The following is a 17761-nucleotide window of genomic DNA, read 5'->3' on the forward strand; positions in this document are numbered from 1 at the left end:
TCAAGGTAGAGAAGAGTAGGAATAGAGAGATTTGAATCAGTTTGTACTCTAAGCTCCCTCATGTCATAACTACTGACGACCAGACTGATATATCTATATTAACAGACATCTGTAGCTTTCAGGTACGTATGAAGTGGTACTATTTTGGAGAATTATGACCTCCGAATGAGCTTCTTTGAAATGGTATAACCTGCCCCACCTTGGGGTAAATCATTTCACCTGGTGGGGAAGTTGTATTATGTTTTACTGCCTGGAGCAGGTCGATTCAGAAGCAAACTGGATGGATTGATGTGTAAACAAAACAAACAAAAACGCTCGTGTCTGCCAGCTGACCATTGGTCGTAGATACGTCAAGGCAGATGTTTCTCCCTTTTACAATTTCGTTTACTAATTTTTAACCCTTTCTTGTAAGTGTTGCTTAATTCCGATGCCTATTTGAGTTTTATCCTCCCAGTGTCTTAGACTTCTCTCCAATGTTTAGATCATTCCAGTGTTTGTTTAGAAATTGTGGTCACCTCGATTTCGGTTGTTCGGGTGGGAGTCACAGACCTACCTAGATACCGTCAAGGCCGCCTTATTGTCTGGATGACAGTAAGTCAAGTCAATCATATCATTCAATCATTGACGGCAAATCATCTAATTGATCCTTTCGGGTTCATTGTACCACAGTTACAACATGCCCTATATACACGGCTGATACAACATGCACCGCCCGACACTTCGGAAGAAAGTCCGGAACACTCCTAAATCCTAGGCATATAGACGCCAAGTTTTTCATAGTGTATGCAGTACATGTACCTCCCACCGCTCAGTAGCACATCCAAAAAACTCTGGCTGTACTGTAATATTTTAAATCCACATTTCATTCGACTACTAGAGCTTTCAGGAATATAAAAATTGTCGCGCTCATCCTTAGATGCATGCACGCATGCAGCCTGAAGAACACTAAAAAATAGAGAACGCCGCTGTGCGTCAGCCAAGTGGCTCTCAAAACCGGCACCTGTTGCACGGATTTAGAGTAAATCGCCCTGATACTTCTTGAACATGATACAACTTACCTCTCTTCCACTTGTGTCAGCCCCTCATAAACTTGTAAGAGAATCTCAGAATCGCGCAGCGGCAGACAATGCTGATCGCTGGTAAGCATCGTTACTCACTCAAGTTATCGGCATAGGCTTTTTCTCAGGCAGATATAAATGAAAAAGTCCTTAGGTTTTCACAGTCGGCACAAATATCGTCTGTTATTTTCTTGCGAGCTGTCATAGCTTACAAGTTATGAGGCTGTACATGCAATTATACGACGAAATATACGAAATAGAACGTGTAATTACTAGACTTGACGGCAGTCGTACGGGGGAGGGCGGGGGGGGGGAGGGGTTGCGAGTGTTTTCCATACTATTACTTGCCATATATGCCTATATGCTGAGTGTTCGGCCATGTCATACGTGTTGCAAAAAGTACTTTAAAGTTTTAATGGCCCACTGACCACAGTCATGTAGTTTCAAAAACGCCTTCCACTGAAGTAAGACCGGTAGCAATCAAGGGAAATTATGTTCAGCTGATGAAATGCTTCTGGTGTGCTGCTGATGAAACTGAGCATGCGCTTGGGACCAGGCATTTGGAACTCAAAATAGCATTACTCAGTAAGCTATTTGAATTTGCCAATTTTTCTGTCACAAAATGTAGTTATGTTCAGGAGAATGTGGAATAGACGGGGTATACCCTATCATTAATGGCATCGGAATATCGGGTCCATGAGAAAGACCGTTGTTGAGGTTGAACGCGGCAAAGTCTTCATGTTATTCCCACGTGCGTAACTTACTGGCTGACCTCGCACCACAACATAGTACCCGCTTAGATCATTGTGGCCAATCAACTTCCTCACCATCTTATGACGTATCTCGCCTGCTATAACTCTTTCGATCTCAGCTTTTCATTATTTTTCTCTAATTCTTGTTTTGAACATGGGGCCCACTGATTTCGGTGCTCAAAAATCCACAGAATCCAAAGGTTTTGTGGAATATTCAGATGCTCTGATTACGAATACTGGTTTCTAGTTGCAACCAACTGTATGAAAGTCACTGCACTTTACCACGACAAGCTGAGTTTCTCAACATACGCTTAAGGTTAGCGGCGCAGACCAAACGGACCACAGCACCTGCTCTTGGAGCGGCGATAACATGGCTCCCAATGAAAACGGCAACCTTAGGAACAGTTCCAGAGTCCATCAACAGTTATGTCGTCGCCTGATTTATTTGTATTTCCCAGCGGTGGAACCAACACCTAATTCAGCTGCTTCGACTTTATAACCATAAGCGCAGCACCCAAGCCCCGAAAATTTCTGCGACCCGCTGGTCAAACGCGCCGCGGACGAAAAACGCCACCGGATCAGGCGTTGTTTGTCACCCTTGCCTGCGCCTTGCCCTGCTCGGCGCCCGACCGACGGAGGGAAGCGTCGCCAGGCGCCGCCACCTGTTCCTTGTTTACGGTCGCCGTTGGATTGGGTGACCTGCACCCGATGTAGGTCGCCTAGATGGCGCCAGCGCCGCGCCGGCCGGACGCCGGGCCACCGACCGGCCGACAGTGAAGATCCAGAACCGGTGTCACCGACAACGCAGCGTCGTTGTCGACTGCCGACCGGACTCGACCGTCTCCAACTACCACCGGTCAGTGGTCACTGCCGTTACCTCCGACCAGCCAAGCTGCCTGAAGTCGGTGCATACCGGTTCGGAACGGGTTTAACGACTGTCCGGCACTAAACACGCCCGAGGCTGCTTTCGATGGTTATGTGTTGCCAAACTTGAACGGTCCTCGTAAAAACGTCACCTGCGAGTGTACAAATCAGAGAGTCCGAGAGTGTAACAATAAGAAACTAATTAATGCACCAGACTCTTGGTATCGCATTTGCCTCATTGCTTCATTGCGGCTCCAGCGGCTGCTAACCGTTTATGTGGTACGGATGTGCCCATTGCTCTGAATGTGGTCTTTATCAGGTGTGTTCGTATGTACACTGCAGCGTGTACAAAGGTGCTAACACAGCGGACGAGGACGATGGAGCAATGATACTATCCGTAATAACATTGCGCTATATCAATTATTTCGTTAAGCTGTAATGATTGACACACCGAATAAAGTTGAAAAAATGATTTACCGATAGATCGTAACAAGAAATATTGATCATAACAAACATAGCGCATAATCTGTCTCGTTGCGTTCAGCCCCTAGCACCCCCGTTTTGCACCATGTATTTTTGCTTCGGATAAGCCATAACGCTTTCGCAATGCATAATTTTACACCACCATCATGGACAAATTGCGCAAAATTATCGTAAGAGTGCGCTTAATACCAGTTTGTCCGATCATGCTGGCCAGAAAAGCTTTGTTGGAAACAACAGAGTATGAAATCGTCCTGAATGTGTGCGGGGATTGGCGGAATGGTCCGATGGCGCGTAGGGCAGGAGCTGCTTAACGGTTGTCAACAGGACTTTGCTAAGAGACCTGGTCATGATTTCACACTCAGATAGTTGTTTTATGACCGCGTAGCTCTCATAGGTTGTCAAATCAAAAGCTTTCGTCAAAATAAGAGATATTTGCATTCACCTCCAGCCATAGCACTCTTGCTATGGCAAGGCATGTCTGCGCTTTAAGGAATACGTTCTCCATGCACGGTCTCTTTTCGCGGGAGGGCTCACGGCGCGCATTACGTAACTCCCTAACAGCATTCTCATGTGTCGCTCCAGTAGTCGCACGAGCCCGAAGCCGTCCTCTCACATGCCCAGCTCACGCCTCGCCGGGTCGTTCGGTCCGAGCCCCATCTGGCGCCCGCAGCTCGGTAACTGTTTTGGTGACCCGGTGATGTTGTGACGTCACTGCCGGTCAGCCGGCGCCGGTGTGCTGCGGCCCGGGCCGGCGGCGCGGCCGGGCGTGCTCCACAGTCAGTGCCGGTCAGCCGGCGCCGGTCTGCTGCGGCACGGGCTCGCGGCGCGGCCGGGCGTGCTCCACAGTCAGTGCCGGTCAGCCGGCGCCGGTCTGCTGCGGCCCGGGCCCGCGGCGCGGCCGGGCGTGCTCCACAGTCATGGCTGCCAGCCCTGTGACGCGCGATGAGATCCTGGACGTCACGGCACCTTAACTGGGCTGATCGGACGAGCATAAGCGGGTCATCACGGTACAGAGCAGTGAGCGTCACGAGAGCCTTCGTGGCAATGACCGAAAAAAACAGGCGATACGATTCCCTGGCACGCCATGGGGACATGTGATTGTTTTATGAAGTCGCGTTCGAAGGAATCTATTGTCATCTCAGTAAATGTCCCCGAAATTGATTAAAACAAGTGCTTTTAGCATGCCTGACACACGTTGCACATTTCAAAACAAGGTATGGTCTGCATATTTTAGGTCTGCGTTTCAAAAAATTTAGATGTGCTCCACAGCTTATCAGTCGAGAAAAAAATTAACTGGATGCTTGATTACTCACGAGTTAGGAAGTTTCTTGAATCATCTGTGATACCGATGCGCCGTTGCTCAGCCGCCTGAGCCCCTCGGATCCTATGCCCCTCGTCCAAACCCAAGCTCGATCTCCCAGCAGACACTATGGTCAGTGGACGCTCCCATGTTGTCTCTGGCACTCCATGAAAGGCTGCGTGAAGACGGGTGTCACGCTCTGCCTTCAGTCTGCGATGCAATGCATTGTGTGGAGAGCTGCTAGCGGCGATGACCTTTAAGGATGGAACCACCTAAGACGGTGATCAAGAACTAGAAGAGACGTTTGAAATCCTCCGTTCATTGCCATTCACATCTGTGACACCTGATATGGGAAGAGGAAACGTTTGCATCATTTCGTAAAAGTAATCCTTGGGTTCTTGCTATTCAATAAATTTCGCCCGCTACGCTGACCACATCCATTTAATTCGAAATTAGGAACAGTTTCTATCAAATGTACGACACGCAGAAGCAGAAGGAAACGCACGCAGCATATTTTTGCATTAATCCAAATCTTCAGACTTAGCATGAAGCCTATGAAAGGTCTTAACAACTTCCAATGAATAATACCCGCGTTTAAAGCATTTTGACTAAATTTGACGAAACTCATAGAAGTCTAAATGTCTTGAAATGAAACTTTTTGTGCAATTGATGTATTGGAATGTTGGTCAGAATAGAGAACACATCGCTCCATATATGGAGATGATCACTCCACCATCGCCCTATGTATGGAGATGGTCACTCCACCACCGCCCTATGTATGGAGATGGTCACTCCGCCATAACTCTATGTGTGGAAATGGCTACTCCACCTCATTATGCGTACTTGCTCGATTTATCCACATTCATATCGCTATTGCAAGTTGATATTCCAACACGATAAAACAGCACGGACATGTCACCACACCCCACAACAGAATATAGCTACAGGACGCTCTCATTAAATCATGCTTGTCACCAGCGGGCCGAGGTGTGAACTGTGCGGATCGTCATTGACAACAGTCGTGCGCATCGAGGACTGGCTGCGACCACAGTCTACGAACTGCCGTTCCGAACGGATTCTCATGATAATTTCAGCGCACTGCGTTGATAACAGATTTAAGCACGCAGGAAAAAGGCGAGCAATGACTTTCAAGGAGCAAAGCTATTGTTCCTCCATCATAATGGTGGCAAATTTATTATAATTGGGAAACTTCGCAGGCATAAGGACCCCAAATCTGCTAGAAAAGCTACCGTTAATATGACGATCTAGTCTCTAAAAGTTATCTGGCTGTCGTATGAATAACAGCCTTCGCACTTCTTGGGGCGAATGATTGAACGGTACTACAGCTGATCATCGGGAGTCCACGCTTCAGGCATCAATCGCCACCCGTTTCCACGGTCGGGGAAGATGGCGTGGCGATCGGGGAAGAGCTTTCGATGCCACGGCATTCAAATACGCCGAAGCACAGCTGGCACTCTACATTCAGCCGGTGGTCTGTCGTGCGCCAGGGCGGCCCAGCCTCCCTCTCTCCGACGGAAACTGTCACGCCCAACCAGATGGCCGGCTGGGGACTGCATCCGTGGGTGTGCCGCTATCCCGGCACCATTCATCCACCTGGCTGCCAGCTGCGGTATCCGTAAATCTCGGCAGCTCCGCCGCCGCCGCCGCCGCCGCCGCCGCCGCCGCCGCCGCCGCCGCTGCCACCGGGCTCGCCGCTGGCCTACCTGGTCTCGCCGTCGTCTGACTGCAGCCCCGCCGAGGGGTGAGGGACCCCGAAAGGGGGGCAGCCGCGCGCGCCCGGCTGGCGGCCGTGTAGGCGTAACGGTGCGGCCAGATGCAAATCGGTCGGCGGACGGGCGCGCGCGCTGCCAACATACCGCCTTACGGTACTAGCCGCCACCCGCCGCCGGCGCCGGCGCTGTCTCCGCCGCTGCCGTCCACTGCCAGTGCCTGCGCTGGCGCCGGCGCCGCCTCCCACCACTGGTGACCGCGCCGGGTCTGTCTCCGCCACTGCCGTTCATCGCCGCCACCGCCGGCACCATCTCCGCCACTGCTGGACATCCCATCCTGGTAACGCACCCCACGTGGGGCGTGTCCGTCGTACTGAAAGTAAGAAATGTCTGCAGAAACAGGTTGTTCGCATCAAGTCGATGGCGGCTGCGGTGGGCAGTGGTAACGCAGCGGTGGCGCAGTGGATGAGCCAGCTCGGCGAGCTCTTGGTCAGCTTCATAAAGCAGTCGAGCCAACACCACCGGCGAGCGGGCGGGGAGCAGCGAACCTGCCTTTGCGCAGCCCTCTGCGCAGCGCACTGTCTTGGGAGCACGCCTGAGCCGGGCCGACCCCGTTCACTCAGCAGGCCCGGCACCGCGCCTCAGCTCCGGCGGCAGATGGCGCGGTACCGCCCCAGACTGAGCCGATGCTGCACGGCGCCCGCCCCCAGAACCGACCGTGGGAGCGGGCGGCGGATGCGGAGCCGGGCCGAGCTCTCTCCGCCCATCTCCCACGACCGACATCGCTGGCGGCGGCGCCTCTGCAGCGCGACCGGCGCCGCCCGCACACCCGCCCGCAGCTGACCCCGAAACGCGCCGGCCGGGGCGGTGGAATGGCATTGGGGCCCGATCAAGCAAGACGCCATCGCCCCGGAAAACGGGGTGCTCTTTGATAGCTGGGCCGCAGGGCATTTTGCCGCGAGGAATCGGCGCTGCAGATTGCGGTCAGACGGATTAATGGACTGTAATTTCGGCGTCGTTTAAAGGCACTTAGTGCGGCACACATTCCGGTTATTTGGAGCCCGGCTGTCGGCCGCTGTTACAATGACATTCCGGCACGTGTCGCTGGCTAATCGCGACACAACTTCCAGCGGCCTGGATGAGTGTGAGCTAGTTCCTGGAAATATAAAGCCTTCACGGCGTCCTTGATTAGCAGACTGGAACACCTGGTGTGCGAACTGAAGCTTTGTTCAAAGGAAGCACGGCCACTGAGCAGAAGCAGAGAAGGCTCGGAATGGACTGTTTGAAGGAGACATTTCAGCTGATAAGAACATTTTTTTCTGGGATATGAACCTACCTGGGGGCAACATGCACGTCTATGTTTTTGACGGTTAATAGTTGTAAACTGCATGCTTATTGGCTTGCATGTTCTTTTGGTAACATACCATACTTGGACAATCGCCATTGAATTTATACGCGTTTGTGAAGCTTTTTAACAAACGTATATATGTCTTGTGTTCTGTTGACGCAAAGCAAATCTGCTGAAAGTTGACGAAATCCTAAAGGAATCTGAACTCTAAAGGTACAACTTATAAACAACGGTACGAAAGCTCATCGACATAATATAGAATAGGATAAGATTAGTCTACTTCAATTGCGTGAGGTACTTTCGTAGCACAATGTGCAAGAGCATCGAAATTATTCTCCCATTACACGGAAACGTTTATGTCTTTACGATCCTATAAGCTTTGTTGATCTGATCCTAACTCTTCTTTAGCGATCCCGATTACGATTACGAGGCCACATCAGCCATAATCAGGCCCGCCAATCGGTCCAGCTGCCCGTGAAAGCACGGTCACTGCGCCACTCCCCGCCATCGACAAGTCGGCAACAGAAGCTCCTTTATTTCCCCTAATGCACAAGTTAAGAACAAGCGGGAGGAAAGCCAGTTTGTTTCACAACCATGCCATTAAAGTTCACTGGACTGGGGTCAAGGCCCTAGAAATACGACTGGGGTGTGTCTGGGTCATAATAACCTACCGGCTCGACTGGTACATGAGTGAAGCCCGACAGTCAGCTGACCTGACCGGCATGTCTCTGGGCCTGCGACCCTAAGCAGACGCGGACTGAAGTGCGACTGACACACTCGGTCTCCAGCTCCGATTGCCATACCTGACACAGCCGAGTCGCTGCACCGCACCGCGGACTGCCGCGCGTCTGAGGCGAGGAAGGCCCCGCCCCAGCTAAGTCCGAGCAGGCGCGGCCCGAGCGCTAAGACGTCACCGACAGAACGCCAGGTCTGGCAGCCCGACACCGATCTCGCGCGCCGCACCGCTGGCGGGCCCCGCACGAGGCGCACGGTCGGCCGCCCGCCGCGAAGCGGGCCACGGGGCGCCGCCGCCACCGCCGCACTGGGTCATCGACCGTGACCCCGCTGCGCAGGACCACCGTGTCAGCCGAGGCTGGGGCTGACCCAGACAGCGCGTACAATGACACCCGTCTGATTCATGCGACTTTCTAGCGGCGCCCAATGTTTCCAAGAGCGGCTCTTCCGGGATGATGAATGTCAGGGTCGGAGAACTGAAAACTGTTCAGCGGTGGACGAGAGAAGCGGCGGGAAAACCCGGGCTGGCGTAGCTGCAGTATATAACACGGTCTCCACGAACAGCTGTAAAAGCAAGCCATTTTGACTGACATTCGACTAACTACGATACGTAAACCAGTTGTGTGCATGGTTGTTGCTTATGTTATTTCATCAAGAGTCTGGCAGGCATCTCGCAATCCCGAACTGACGTACGGAAAACGTGTCAAAACATAACTTAGTTAAGTTCACTCCCAGTTGTATTAAACAACATTGCCTCGATCATTCACTGCCTCGCCGAGAACCTAGAAAACAAACGCAATCTTCAAATCGTTGAATTAGCAGCTTCCAGTCCAATATAGCATGTCTGTGTCTTTGGTCCTATGGCTGAGACCATTTGACTACGGCAAGACTTTCTTCAACGTAACAATAACGGTCCAAAAGTTGGCACCCTAACCTTGAGCCCGCCCACTTCTCTGCACAAGTTGGACCGTCTCCAATGCGGTCTTCTCGCTTTTCTGGAATCTTCGCCTTGGTGTGGGCCCTCGTGTGGCGGATGACGCGGAGCAACAAATATCACCGACGTGTGTGGTCCGTTTGTGGCAGATGATGCCGGGCAGCAGGCATCACTAAAGTCTGTATATGGCAGATAATGCCGAGCAGCAGGCATCACTGACCTGTGTGGTCCGTTTGTGGCAGATGATGCCGAGCAGCAGGCATCACTGACGTGTGTGGCTCGTTTGTGGCAGATGATGCCGGGCAGCAGGCATCACTTAAGTCCGTATATGGCAGATAATGCCGAGCAGCAGGCATCACTGACGTGTGTGGTCCGTTTGTGGCAGATGATGCCGAGCAGCAGGCATCACTGACGTGTGCGGTCCGTTCGTGGCAGATGATGCCGGGCAGCAGGCATCACTTAAGTCCGTATATGGCAGATAATGCCGAGCAGCAGGCATCACTGACGTGTGTGGCCCGTTTGTGGCAGATGATGCCGAGCAGCAGGCATCACTAAAGTCCGTATATGGCAGATGACGCCGAGCAGCAGGCATCACTAAAGTCCGTATATGACAGATGATGCCGAGCAGCAGGCATCACTAAAGTCCGTATATGACAGATGATGCCGAGCAGCAGGCATCACTAAAGTCCGTATATGAGAGATGACGCCGAGCAGAAGGCATCACTGACGTATGTGGAAGATGATGCCAAGCAGCAGGCATCACTGACGTGCGTGGTTCGCGTGTTGCAGATGACGCGCAGCAGCAGGCACGGTATGCGGTGGCTGGCGCTCTGCGTGGCTGCGGCAGCGGTCGTCTGCGCCGCTGGCCTGCCGACCAACGGTGAGCATCGGCTGACGGCCGCCGTCACGCGCCATCGCCCGCCCGGCCCGCGCCACACCGTCCCCGACACAGACACACACACACACACACACACACACACACACACACACACACACACACACACACACACACACACACACACACACACACACACACACACACACACACACACACACACACACACACACACACACACAGTCCTCCGCCCGGCCCGCGCCACACCGTCCCCGACACAGACACACACACACACACACACACACACACACACACACACACACACACACACACACACACACACACACACACACACACACACACACACACACACACACACACACACACACACCACACGCGCACACACACATACACACACGCACACACACGCACGCACACGCACACACACACACACACACACACACACACACACACACACACACACACACACACACACACACACACACACACACACACACACACACACACACGCAAGCATGGGGAAAATAACCAACTGCCTACAAACGCACAATGTCTACGGTTTGCACATCAATGTATCGTGGTGTTCTCGTTGTCAACAAATTTGTTTGGTTTCATTTTCGTTCCTTGCAGTGGTATGAAGAGTGTGATTTTACGTATCAAAGGTAAAAGCCATCGTACACAAGCGAAAGATGCATATTCAAATAACCATTTCATTTGCTGCTTTCGCCGTTTTGACCACTTTTGCAAAAGCTTTTAACGCGGTATGTTTGGAATATTTTGCAACCATGATCTTTTTAGTCCAAAGATGCATTTATTGCTGCAATGTTTCTCACGTGAGTGCATTGACATGCGTTACGTACAGAATAACCCGTTAAAAGTGTATAGCAGTTGAATTTAACTGCTTATTTTCCGAAACTCTCCGCAAATTCCAGAATGTTCCACAGAAGAAGCTTTTGTAAAAGCGGCTCTTGCCTAACGCGCTCTGTCAGTCTTGTCAGTGTAGCAGCTTGTGGTGCTTGCCCTGTGACTAACCCACGGCCGACCCGCTCCCGCGTGGTCCTGTATCTCGGTTGCGCTTTCAGAGTCCCCCGACCCGCACACAGAGCGCAGGTTTAACTACCGGCTGCCGGAGAACCACTACCTGCGGCGCTCGACGACGGCGCGGCCGCGGCGACGCTGGCCCACCGGCACCTACGAACGCCTGCCGAGCCGGCCGCGGCCGCCAGCGGCCCGGCCGAGCCCCCTCCAGTCAGCCGACCTGCTGAGCCAGCTGGCCGGCGGAACGGCGCAGCTCCAGCCGGCCTTCCAGCCGCACGTGGACACGTTCAACGTGGTGGTGACGTCCAACGGCACGGACAACACGGCGCCGAAGGTGACGGTGCTGCCGCCTGGCGCCCAGCTCGGCATTGTCCGCGTGCTGGACATGATGGCCGGGCACCATCAGGTTGGCGACCAGCGCTATAAGGTGGAGGAGGCGACGGCGCAGCTTATCAAGCATCCCGACTCGGACCTGGTGGTGGCCACCATGAACAACACCATGGTGGACAAGGAGTATCTGCGAATGATCATGAAGGGACTGCTGGGTCAGCAGATCGACCCGAGCCAGGACCAGGCGGTGCTGAGTCGTCGCGAAGTCGACCAGTCCTACCTCAGCCAGCTTCTCAACACCACCATCCGCAGGAACAACAACTTCTACATCAACTCCACGGCCAAGACGAACGTGGTCAACATATACGTGATCAACATCGTGGCCGAAGAAGAGGGCGCTACGGACGGGTCGCTTGGCGCCCAGAGCCACAGCTACGCGGCCCCCAGCGTCCCCTCCACCTCCTACATCCCTCACGGCGGACACGCACACGCATCTAGTGCGGCCGGCCCCGCCACGGGGCCACCAATGGCGTACGGGCCGCCGTCTGCCGCGCCCTCCCCGCAGCCCTCCTCGCCTCCACCCCGCCCGTCCACCATCTACGGTCCGCCGCGGCCGTCCGCTAACCACAGCCCGCCCAGCCCATCCACCCAGTACGGAACACCTCGTCCGGCCGCCGCGTACGCCCCGCCCAAGCCGTCCGCCCAGTACGGTCCGCCGCCGCCGTCGACGAAGTACGGCGCGCCCACGGCGCGGCCGCCGTACGAGTTCGAGAAGCCGGACACGGGCGGGCCGCCGCGGCTGCCGAGTCAAGGTCTGCTGCCGCCGACCCCGCGACCGGCCACCGCTTCCACCACGCCCCGGGACCCACTGTACGCCTTCACCGTCACCATTACGCCACACACGACGACCACCACGACGCCGGCGCCGGGCTCGCCGCAGTTCAACAGTCAGAACATGACGGTCGGCAGCATCCTGTCGCTGCTGCCCAACGTCTTCCCGGCCGCTTCCAACGCCTTCGCCAACGTGCCCTTCCCCAACGTGTCCGCCGTCGAGGACGGCAACGTCCTCAAGCTGCTTCCGCATGACTTTAACCCTGCTAATTACACCCACAGCGTGCCAGAGACGGTTAACCCGATGCAGCAGCTCTTTGGGCACAACTATGATTACAAACACGCTCTGGGTGCTAACCCGCCGCCGCCGCAGCCGCTGCGCCCGTTTCAGCCGCCGCCCCCTTCTAATGATGCTTTGACTAACACCGTTCCTAATCGGCCCACCAGCAGCGTGCTCACCACCCTGATGCCGACTGTGGCGGCGGGCGCTTTGGCTTTCTCACCGCTCTGGCTGCCTCTGTTTCTAGGTCGGAGGAAGCGCAGCACGCAGATCATAAACCCAGCCTCGGGCGGCGGCGCGGCCGGCGGGCCCGAGCAGCGGGCGCAGATCCCACAGGCGTGGCTGGGCTACTTACGCGGCGAGCGGCGGCCGAGCGACCTGCGCGGCCGGCTGGCGCTCGGCGCTGCAGCCCCGGCCGCGGCGCCGCCCAAGCAGAGCAAGGCGGACGTGGTGTCGCGGCCGCTGATGGTGATGGACGCGCGGGGGCAGGAGCAGGAGGCGACAGACGCCAGCCTGGCGCCGTACAGCGGCCAGAGCCGGCGACCGGTGCTGCCGGCGCCGCAGCATGACATGGTGAGTCAGATCATCAGCTCGACGCTGAACGGCGGCTTCAGCGGCGCCAACACGGCCGCCTCCGTCAGCGAGCGCTACCCGAGCCTGCAGGGCTACGAGGCGTTGCAGCAGGGCGTCATCAACTCGATCCAGACGCTGCGCGACCAGATCGAGACGGCCGGTGAGCCGATGGTGACCGAGGCCAGCGGCGACGGCCCGGAGGAGGAGCAGGCGCAAGAGGAGGCCGAGGCGTCGCCCGCGCCGCCAGCCGACCGGCTCGACACGACCAACAGCCCGATCACGTTCATCACGCTGAGCGCGGCTTCGCAGCAGGCGACCGAGGCCTCGCAGGGCGCCAGTACGGACGGCATGGCGTCAATGGTGCGCGGCCCGACCACCAGCGCGCCGCAGCCGGCGGCGGCGGAGCTCTCCGAGCCGGTCACGTTCCCCCTGCGGCCGCGGCCCTCGCTCCGGCCGCGCCCCATCCCCACCATCCTCTCGCAGGAGAACGCGGCGGCGCTGGGCGTGACGCTGACGACGGCACCGACGCCGGCGGCGACGGAGCCGGCGCCGGCCGGTGCACCCATCTCCTCGCTGGCGTCCATTTTCGGCGTCAGCCAGCCGCCGCCGTCGCTGCTGTTCAGTCGGCTGACCACCCCGCCGCCGGACGGCCAGCAGCGGCCGACCGTGTTCGTCAACAACCGGCCAGTATTCGAGGCCACTAGGGCGCCGCTTCTCGGCGCGGCGCAGAACACCGACAAGGACAAGATTATGATTATTACCTCACCTGGGGGAAGCGCTGGTTCGACCAAGGACCAAATGAAAAAGCAGCAAACCGACAAGGACGGTCAAAAAGCCCCGAAGCCGGAAAAGAATAAAACCAAGGTAAAAGACGCGGCGGTTAAGGACAAGAACATGAACAAGGACTCGGACGAGGTTCAGCTGAGGCCGGCGCTCAACCCCGTCACCGCCACCACCACCACCACCACCACCACCACCACCACAACCACCACCACCCCGGCGCCCACCACCACCACAACCACCACCCCGGCGCCCACCACCACCACCCCAGCGCCGATCACGTTCCTTGATACGCTGAGTCGGGCTGTGCCAATCATGGCCGGCGTGGTAGTAGCAGGGGGTGCCGCCATGATTCCCATCTACTTGGCATTCGGCAAGAGGAGGCGTCGGAGGAAGAGGAGCGCCGAAGGCTCCGAGTGGCCTATCGACCTGGACGCCGTGTTCGGCCAGCTGCTCGCCGGTCAGCAAACCTTCGAAGACCTGAAGCACCCGAAAGAGCTGTACAGGAAGAACGGCAAAAAGTACAGGTCTTCGCAGAAGACCAAGGCCAAGGCAGGGTGAGCCGAGAGGATGCACTTGCAAGCAGCTGCTGTAAACTTATGTGGGAGAAGCGTTTTAGCCTGTCGTTATGAAATAGCGGACCGATGAATGATGAGGCGGAGGAAGGGGAGAAAGTGGCTTTGGGCATGGTTTTTTGCCTTGATATGTTTGTAGTGCAAACTACGTAACAATGGTGTGATTTGGAAAATATTTGTCTGTTCTCTAGCGTATAGCATTGGTACTCACGTGCAAGATGCAGTGTGTATGAAGTAAATGTCCATTTTATGTTCTATCTCATTGTTATCATATGTTGTTTTACTATGCGCAGTAACCGTTGTAGTCACGGGTGTTGAAGTTTTATCATGTCTAGAACCTCAGTTAGAGGCCTGGACGTCTGGAATAGCGTAGATGCTCATGGTGTTCCCATCAGGAGATGCGCTATTTATTACTGCGTCACGTAGTTTCCGCAGGATATCATGCAGTTTAGTTATTGTGCCGATATGAGCACACTTCATGAGATCTGGTAAAGCCAATAAATCTCCGAGACGAATTTTTCCCCCTTGGGTACTATCTTGACTGAAACGGAAAGTGGGCAAAAAAGCTCAAGCACACCGCTGACAAGAACGACCACCACTTCAACGTCTGAAAAAGCAGAGTTTGCTTAGTATGGCCGCCTCGGCGGTGTATTGCGGTGGTGTATCGCTCAGATCACTGTCAGGGACAGACGCGGCGAGGCCGAACCCGACTTCAGATGTCGCAATGCATTCAAAACAAAGCGAATCTCTGGCACCGGCTGATGTGTCATAACAGTAAGCGAGACTTTAAGTCGCCGAAACTATTCACTACTGACTGGAACAAACTAACCCATAGCTCTTTCACCACTTGAATGATGAGGTCAGGGCTCAAGTAACAAACTCTGCTTGGCGAGGACCCCGGTCTCTCACCGTCCGAGCGAACAGGCCATGTGACTTAATCACAAGGCTGCTAATCCAACCGTTCGGGCCGTTTGAGCAGTCATGCGATTAAGTCGAAAAGATGGCAGACACACCACCACTGGCCACAGTGTGTTTGTGGCCTGGTGCTGGAATGGGCAGGCTGACATCTGCTAGCAGCCGCCTGTGCCGGCTGATGGCCGAGATCGTCCTGCCACCGCCCTCCACGATCCGGTGAGATCTTGTGAAGCCTCACCAAGCTGCCGCCATCGCCGAGCTTTGCCGACCACTGACCAGGTATGTGCGTGCATGCACAGATTAATGCTTATATTCATGCATTCAGGCATTTGCATACACACGGATTCGTGCATTCATAGATGCATACCATAGGGAACGTCTTCAAAAGTGAAGATACTCAAGCAAAACAACCTGTTTCATAAATTGAAGTAAGACACAAATAATACGAGCCTTTTCATTTTTTTTCAAAGTTAAGCAATTCCCTTTGGAACGTTTGGGAATCTAAGTTTGTCTATGTTTTCTAATCTTGTTTTCTAAAACAGCTCCAGATACGCCGCCCCGTTGCGATGTATCTGAATAGGATAGCAAGTTAAACTAAATATAAACGTTTGCCATTTGATTATGGCTATAGCGTAATGCGTTGATGAGGAACAAAATATGAATGTTGACTTCTGTAGTCAAGTCAAAGGTGGCAACATTTTTACTAACGAGTAGTTTGATGTTAATGAAGCCTACCTCTGTAGCTAAATGGATTAAACCCCTATAGAGGATTTTGAGTGAAACGCTCCCTATAGATTTTGACTTTTGGGAAGCAGCGATATCATAATAAGGGATCATCCATATGATATCATGTAGAGCCAACTTATTGACCTTGGTTATAAGTAAACAGATATCAAAACCAACATGGTCGGGAGTAAGTAATGATGTAGCTTGGGAGTAAGTGGAATGCGAAGCACGACCGGCACACCTACGTATGTTCTACGTCCATATCAATTGTAAAAAATGTTCTAAAAGATCGATTTTACATTTCCTAGAAATCCCAACTGTCCGACGACAACAAGCCGACGCCGAGGAACAGGCTCAGGATCACAACAGTCCGAGGCGGGGCACTGTGTCAACAATACGAATATCTGAATGTCTGCGTAAGACTGTCAGTGCGCTGGAAGCCCAAGCACGAGACTTTGCTTCTGCCAGCCTTTAAAATACAATGATTAAAGGCCTTTGTGGCATTCGCCCAAGACCCTAGGCATTCGCCGCGTTCGCCTATGACTGCTTCATGCGACTCAAGACCCTATGTTCCTGTATACTCTGCTAGTACTGTAGGTGTGAATCGTGTTAGACAAATGCTGTTGGGGCCTTTTGGGCTTCTTAGGGCACTTTGACTGTCGAGCGCATAGCTGTTCACCAGTTATTTATACTGCATTTGTTGTAATAAGTCTTCCTATTGTCACACGTGCATATAAGGGCTGTGTTCAGGATTTCTCGCTCATAGATCTTTCTTTCATCCAGGTCTGTGGCACACTGTTCTGTGGCAATGGTCCTTTGCTTTTCGGATGCTGGTAGCCTGCCCCGCTCTTGAAGACGATCCGCTTTTTATAGTGGCTTAATATTCCCCAAAATGTATCACTTCTTGGGCAATCTGTGGGGCGCAGTTTCACTAAGCTTTCTTACAAGAATAATCTCGGAAGCTCTGAACGACTTGAAGGCAGGTAAAAATGATTTACCAGCGCTGTAGTTAAAACGAGAAGGTGAAGCCAACAAATAGGTAAAACTTCATGTGGAACAGAAACAAAAAATTGACGCTGTTTGCAATGAGACGAAACAGGCACGTATACTAGCATCTCTGGACCAAAAGTATGACATCCCTGGCTACCGCAAACTGTAGTTGGCAATAGCTTTCAAAGTTACATTTCTGACAAATAACAATTATAAATTCCAGTCATTGGCATCACTGGTATGCAATGCATCTACCTGCATACTACGCGTTTGAACTAAAATGTTAATGCACTCTGATTATCGAAGTATCAGTCAGAGAAAAGGATGAATCTCCAATCTCCTTTGGTCGAGGCGCACCAACAAGAGCTATAGCGACGAGTGTAATGAGACTATAAACTTGCGCTAGAACATACGCTAAGGACTAAACCAGAAGGAAACGGCTGAGCCGATCTTTGACGTGATTGCTTTGATGGTGTTCCTTTGGTGCTCGAGGAGCTGTCCGCAGATGAAAAAGATATGCGAAGCAGGCAGGTCAAACAGCCAAATAATGCTTTCATGTACGATCGGACCACCTGCACGGATTTGACGGCAGTCATCCAGCAGGACCAAATGACGTTAAAGGTTTACCATTGAATTTGATGCGTCAAACGCAGTTGGATGCTA

General features: G+C 53.7%; 1 protein-coding gene across 1 annotated transcript; it reads left to right on the forward strand.

Moving 5' to 3' along the window:
• The first annotated feature begins 2553 nt into the window (after positions 1–2553).
• Positions 2554–14987, forward strand: LOC119110364 (mucin-19). Its single transcript, XM_037234162.1, has 3 exons — positions 2554–2666; positions 9994–10084; positions 12787–14987. The coding sequence occupies exons 2-3, from the start codon at positions 9994–9996 to the stop codon at positions 14451–14453; spliced, it is 1758 nt and encodes a 585-aa protein (XP_037090057.1). The 5' UTR covers positions 2554–2666; the 3' UTR covers positions 14454–14987.
• The last annotated feature ends 2774 nt before the right edge of the window (positions 14988–17761 follow it).

This window comes from Pollicipes pollicipes, unplaced genomic scaffold (genome assembly GCF_011947565.3).
Source record: "Pollicipes pollicipes isolate AB1234 unplaced genomic scaffold, Ppol_2.1 Scaffold_2555;HRSCAF=2994_pilon_pilon_pilon, whole genome shotgun sequence".
Classification (NCBI taxonomy): domain Eukaryota; kingdom Metazoa; phylum Arthropoda; class Thecostraca; order Pollicipedomorpha; family Pollicipedidae; genus Pollicipes; species Pollicipes pollicipes.

Coding starts and splice junctions, on each gene's coding strand:
- LOC119110364 (XM_037234162.1), top strand. CDS start 9,994: ATGACGCGCAGCAGCAGGCACGGTATGCGGTGGCTGGCGCTCTGCGTG. Junction 10,085..12,786: donor CGCTGGCCTGCCGACCAACG/GTGAGCATCGGC, acceptor CTCTGTTTCTAG/GTCGGAGGAAGCGCAGCACG.